Genomic DNA, 6000 nt, shown 5'->3' with positions numbered 1-6000 from the left:
ATTTGTATATATAGGATTGTAGGATCCTTTTGGTAATTAATTTGATCCTACAAACTAGGAAGAGATGCCAATCAATCCAGACTGAAATCAAGCTATCATTAACTATGGTGAATCGTTGGCTATAAAGTGTGCAGAGAAATTTGTAAAGAATCATTGCCTAATTGTTGCATGAATCATGGTTATCTATTATGCCCCCTCAAGATGATGTCACCATCAGTGACAGCGAGCTTGATATGCAGAGGAACAAACTGAGCTTAGGATAGGGGCTTTGTGAGTATATCAGCAAGTTGATCCTTGGTCGAAATGTGTGAGACTCTGATTTTGCTGAGATGTACCAGTTGGCGAACAAAGTGGTAGTCCAATGCAATATGTTTCATGCGTGAGTGAAACACGGGGTTTGAACATAGGTATGTTGCACCGATGTTGTCACAGAATACTGTAGGTGTTGGAGTTGATATTCCAAGTTCCCCAAGTAGGTGCAGTAACCACATGACCTCTGCTGAAGTAGTTGCAACAGATCGATATTCAGCTTCAGTAGATGATCGTGCCACTGTCCTTTGACGCTTTGATAGCCAAGACACGGGATCCCCAACAAAATAAATGACAAAGGCAGACGTGGAAGTCCTGTCATCCAAATTTCCACCCCAATCTGCATCACTGAAAGCATGTAGAGGCAGATGAGATGGTTTCTTGAGTTGTAAGTCAAAGTTGAATGTAAGCTTGAGATAGCGAAGGATACGTTTCAGTTGCTGAAAGTAGTTTTGAGTGGGTTGATACATGAATTGAGACAGCTTGTTGATGGCAAATGAGAGATCAGGACGAGTAAGGGTCAAATACTGTAATGCTCCTATAATTGCACGAAACAATTTTGCATCAGCATGGGCTGATCCATCAAGCAGTTTGAGAGGAGTTGTTGTGCATAATGGGGTGCTAGTAGGTTTGGCTCCAACCATATTGTATTTGTCCAAAATGTCACGAATGTAACCATATTGTGTGAGAACAAAACGCCTGCAATTTGGATAAGTTCAATGCCCAAAAAGTAGTGAGGATATCCTAGATATTTGAGGGAGAAGACATTGGATAAGTTGGTCATGAATTGATGCATGAATGGAGCATTGTTGCCTGTCAATAGGAGATCATCCATATACACCAGAAGGAATGCTTGGACACCATCTTTGTTGTAGATGAATAAGGAAGTGTCACTGAGACTTGTGGTTAAGCTAGTGGTGAGGACAAACTTTTTGAGGGAATTATGCCAACCACGGGGTGCCTGTCTCAAGCCATAGATTGCTTTTTGCAACTTACAAACATGTGTGGGCAGGTCGTTATGGACAAAACCAGGTGGTTGTTGCATGTACACATCTTCAACCAAAGCACATTACAAGAAGGCATTATTAATATCCAATTGATGCATCGACCAGCCATGGTATAAGGCAATGGTTAAAACAACTTTGATTGTTTGTGGTTTGACTATGAGGGAGAATGTTTCTTTGAAGTCAAGTCTAGGTGTTTGAGTAAATCCTTTGACAACCAATCGTGCCTTATATATGTCAATACGACCATCTAGGTGTCTCTTGATACGTAAAAGCCATTTGCAAAGAACAACATTTTGGGCTTCAGTCCTTGGAACCAATTTCCAGGTACCATTGTTTAGCAAAGCATCAAATTATGTAGAGCATGCCAACCTCCAATGAGGGATTTTTAGTGCTTGGATCATTGTTGTAGGTTCAAGGTTATCAGAGAGAGTGTGTTTGGAGGCTATTAGGAATGTCTTTGGCTTGAAAATGTTATTTTTAGACCTGGTTGTCATGGAATGACTGCTGGTATGGGGAGGTTGGGTGGCAAGTTCTGGAGAAGGGTGAGTGTCCTGAGTTGAGGTGTAATTAGAGGATGGAGCAGGGTTTATGGTGAGGTGAGGAAGAGTTGGCGGTGAGATGGATGACTAAGGGGATAATGAGTCAGTTGCCACAAGGTCAAGGGGTGAAGTAGAGCTAAGTGATGGTGGGCTGGTAGTTGGAACAGTTGAGCTAGGGAGGACTTGAATAAGAGATGGCAGAATGGGAGGATGTGTATGAGGAAGGGTAGTAGTGGTGGGGGATGTAGTGAGAGTCATATAAGGAAAGGAATCTTCAATGAACTGGACATGTCTAGAAGTATACACCCCGTTGGATATAGGTTCAAGATATAAGTATGCATGTTGAGAGGTAGAGTATCCCATGAAGAGACACTGAACTGACCTAGGTTGGAGTTTGTTGGTAGTAGAAGGTTGTAGCCATGGGAAGCATAAGCAGCCAAATGAATGAAGCTTATTGTAGTTAGGTGCTTTGTTGAACAGAGTTGTGAAGGGGGTTTGCATGTTTATGGTTGATGTAGGCATCTTGTTAATCAGGTATACTACTGTTTGAAATGCATATGACCAGAACTTGGCTGGTAATGTGGCATGGTGCAATAAGGCTCGTCCTGTTTCAACTATGTGTCAGTGCCTTCTCTCAGCAGTGACATTTACTTCAGGTGTGTGAGGAGTTGTTAAATGAGAGATGCCATTTGTAGCTAGAAATTTGTTAAGTTTGACAAATTCACCACCATTATTCGAAAAGAAGGAAACTATTGGAAGATTGAAAAACTTTTCAACAAGGGACTTGAATTGAATAAATATGGAGAAGATGTCAGATTTATTTTTCATAGGGTAGAGCCATACATATTTGGAAAAGTGATCAACAAATACTAAGTAATAGAGGTAGCCATCTATTGATCTAACTGGTGTTGGCCCCCAAACATCAGAATAAAGAAGCTCTAATGGTCTACTACTAGTCAGGTGATGACTTGAGAAAGGCAACTTGTGACTCTTAACACAATAACAGGAGTTGCATTCATGTAATGCAGAGGGCTTTATTGATATGTTGTGATGAGCAGCCATGTGTTGAATTATTTTTTATGATGGATGTCCTAGTTTGTGATGCCATGTTGAGAGAGATTGGAGTCTAGAGGTGAAGACTTGAGGAGAGGTAGGGTGGATGTTGAGAGATGGTAGTTGATAGAGATCTTGCTTAAGAGGCCCTTGGAGCAGAGTTTGGCCTGTTTTCAAGTCCTTCACAGTGAAAAAATTTGGAAAAAAATTCAACAGAACAATGGTTAGATCTACACAATTGAGAGACAGAAACAAGGTTGGATTGAATAGATGGAACACATAGTACTTGATTGAGAGTGAGTGTTTGTGTTTTTGTTGGGATAGAGGAATGACCAATATGAGTAATTTGCAAACCTGTTCCATCACCAATGGTGACTTGATCAGTGCCTGGATATGGATGAGTCAATGTTAATTGTTGTAGATCCTGAGTGACATGATGAGATGCTCCAGTGTCCATTACCCAGCTAGAGTGTTGAACATGGGATGTATATTGAGCCATATTGACAGAGGGTCGAGGTCCAGTCTTTTTAGGATAACCATCAATCCTATAGCATTTCTTGGCACACAACCTGATTGTCTGACGAGTAATTAGGAGCAGAACTTCGGCCTGATATCTGTTGTTTTTGTCTTTATGACCCTCTATAGCGATGGACTAAATTAGTTGTGGCAAGCAACGGATCAGCTGGATTGATTTGGTCACGAGACAAAAGTGTCTCGAAGTCCACGAGTTTCTTATGTAGATCTGCATAAGTGACTAGTGTTTCCCTACTACAAAGAGCAGCAAAGATGTCTTTGTATTCACTGTTTAAGCCATATAAAGTTTGAATTACCAGATCCGTATTGTCAAGGGGTGATTAATAATGGATAGTTCATCTGCTATAGCCTTGATGCCTTGAAGATATGTTGCCATAGTCTGATTACTCTTGGTGAATGTAGTGATACATTTGTTTAGGGCCATGACTCGAACTCTTGATCTACTGGCATACATGGTTTTAAGTGTATCACATGCTTGTTGAGCAGTTTGGACAGTGCCAAGGTGTGTGACCACGGTTGCAGCCACTGAAGAAATAATGGCATGTAAGAGGAGTTGGTCCTGACGAACCCAGTGAGAGAAGGCAAGATTAAGAGCAGTTCCATTCGTCTTCAACACCTTGAGAGGACATGGGAAACTGCCATTAATATAACCCATAAGGTCATACCCTGTTAACAGGGATAAGAACTGAAGACGCCAAGTTGGATAGTTGGCTCCATCCAATTTGATGTATAATTGAGAACCAACATTGAGAGCAATAAGCTTATCAACAGAGTTGGTGAAGGAATTGTTTGGGATGAGATTGGTTTCAATGATGAACTCATTCTCTTTGGAAGCAAAAACAGTGATAAGATCAGAGAAAAAAAATGCAGTTATGCTTAAGTAGCTCTTGATATCATGAAGAGTTTGTATATTTCGTTGAGTTAGCAACAACATATACATTTGTATATATAGGATTGTAGGATCCTTTTGGTAATTAATTTGATCCTACAAACTAGGAAGAGATGCCAATCAATCCAGGCTGAAATCAAGTTATCATTAACTATGGTGAATCGTTGGTTGTAAAGTGTGCAGAGAAATCTGTGGAGAATCATTGCCTAATTGTTGCATGAATCATGGTTATCTATTAATTAAGACGTCTAATCTTGCATCAAAACTCAATTCAATCAATTTAGATTTGGTGATAAGTTATTCGTTCACTTTATTTTGATCTCACTTCATGCACACCTTGAATAATTCAAAGTAAGACTTCACCACAATGTGTCTAAAAGGAAGGGATCATAGACTCTAGAAAGATTAAAAGTGTATACTTAGCGGCAACTTCTTAGAATAAGAAAATAAAATATACTAAGGTGTTGCAAAAGCACCTTTTGAGTAAAAGAAATAAAACAACAATGAAGAATTTACCTACTACAACTTATGTAAGAAGTAATGACATATGAAGAAAAAATGTCCTAAATACATTGTATGGCCTGTAGGAAAATGTAAATATCTCACTTTAGTTTGTTCAGAAGTTAATTTAACTTTTGTACTAAATGATACTTCGTAGATGAACTCAGATGCTACTACTCATATAAGTATAAATACAAAAGGTTGTTTATGGATTTGACAACCAAGTGATGATGAGATATTCATCTTTGTTGACAACATCAAAAAGGTTACAATGGAGGCTATTGAAATTTTTAGATTACATTTTATAAAAATAATATCCTTTGGATTTATTTCAGACTTTTATGCACCGTCTATTAGAAGGAAATTAATTAGTATTTTCAACCCGAATTAATTTGGTTTTCTCTTTTTATTTTGAAAATAATAAAGTTAACATCTGCCAAAACAAATTTTTTATTGATTCTGATTGTTTCATTGATAAACTATACATGTGAGTTCCAAAAGCTAATATCTTAACCAAATCCATGTGATACAAATCCTAAATTAAATGAGAAATATAAAATTTCTTAACAGAGTTGAGTTTTGAAAGGAAGAGAATATAAAGAATGTTGTCTTTGTGAAAATACATATTATTGTTAAAGACACAGATTGATAGTATAAGATAATATTCATAATATTTCACAACAAGACAACAATGATATTTTCCCTCATATACTTAGACCTCAAAAATCTCAAGAAGGGGAAGTATTATTAAGAAGATTCACTAAAAAGGATAAATGCAACCGTAGATGATTATCTTAAGTTTCTTCAAGAACGTAAGGATGTCATCAGTTTAATAGAGAAAATTCTAATTAACTTTTGTCAAGCAATGTGTTGTTCTAACTCTCAAAATTGGACTTATGTCATGATGAATGATATGAAGCCTATACAATATAAAGATATGAAGTTCTAACTCTCAAGTTATGGGATCTTGTCGAATCACCTGAAGGCATGAAAATTACTAGTTGCAAATGAATATTTAAAACCAACAACAATTCAAAGGGTAATATCCAGAGACATAAAACTCGTCTAGTTGCTAAAGGCTACACTCAAAGGAAACATTGAGTATAGAGAAACCTTTTCTCTAGTATTTTTGAAGGATTCTGTTAGAATAATATTAGCAACAATACCT

General features: G+C 37.7%; 1 protein-coding gene across 1 annotated transcript; it reads right to left on the bottom strand.

The window, feature by feature from the left end:
- Window positions 1-3537: 3537 nt before the first annotated feature.
- LOC109337962 lies at window positions 3538-4382 on the bottom strand. Its single transcript, XM_019575070.1, has 2 exons — window positions 3739-4382; window positions 3538-3673 (listed from the first exon to the last, which is right to left on the bottom strand). Exons 1-2 carry the CDS (start codon window positions 4380-4382, stop codon window positions 3538-3540), a joined length of 780 nt encoding a protein of 259 aa, XP_019430615.1.
- Window positions 4383-6000: the final 1618 nt, after the last annotated feature.

The sequence above is a fragment of the Lupinus angustifolius genome, unplaced genomic scaffold (assembly GCF_001865875.1).
Source record: "Lupinus angustifolius cultivar Tanjil unplaced genomic scaffold, LupAngTanjil_v1.0 Scaffold_16_26, whole genome shotgun sequence".
NCBI classification, from domain to species: Eukaryota; Viridiplantae; Streptophyta; class Magnoliopsida; order Fabales; family Fabaceae; genus Lupinus; species Lupinus angustifolius.
This window is presented reverse-complemented; position numbering and strand designations above follow the sequence as displayed.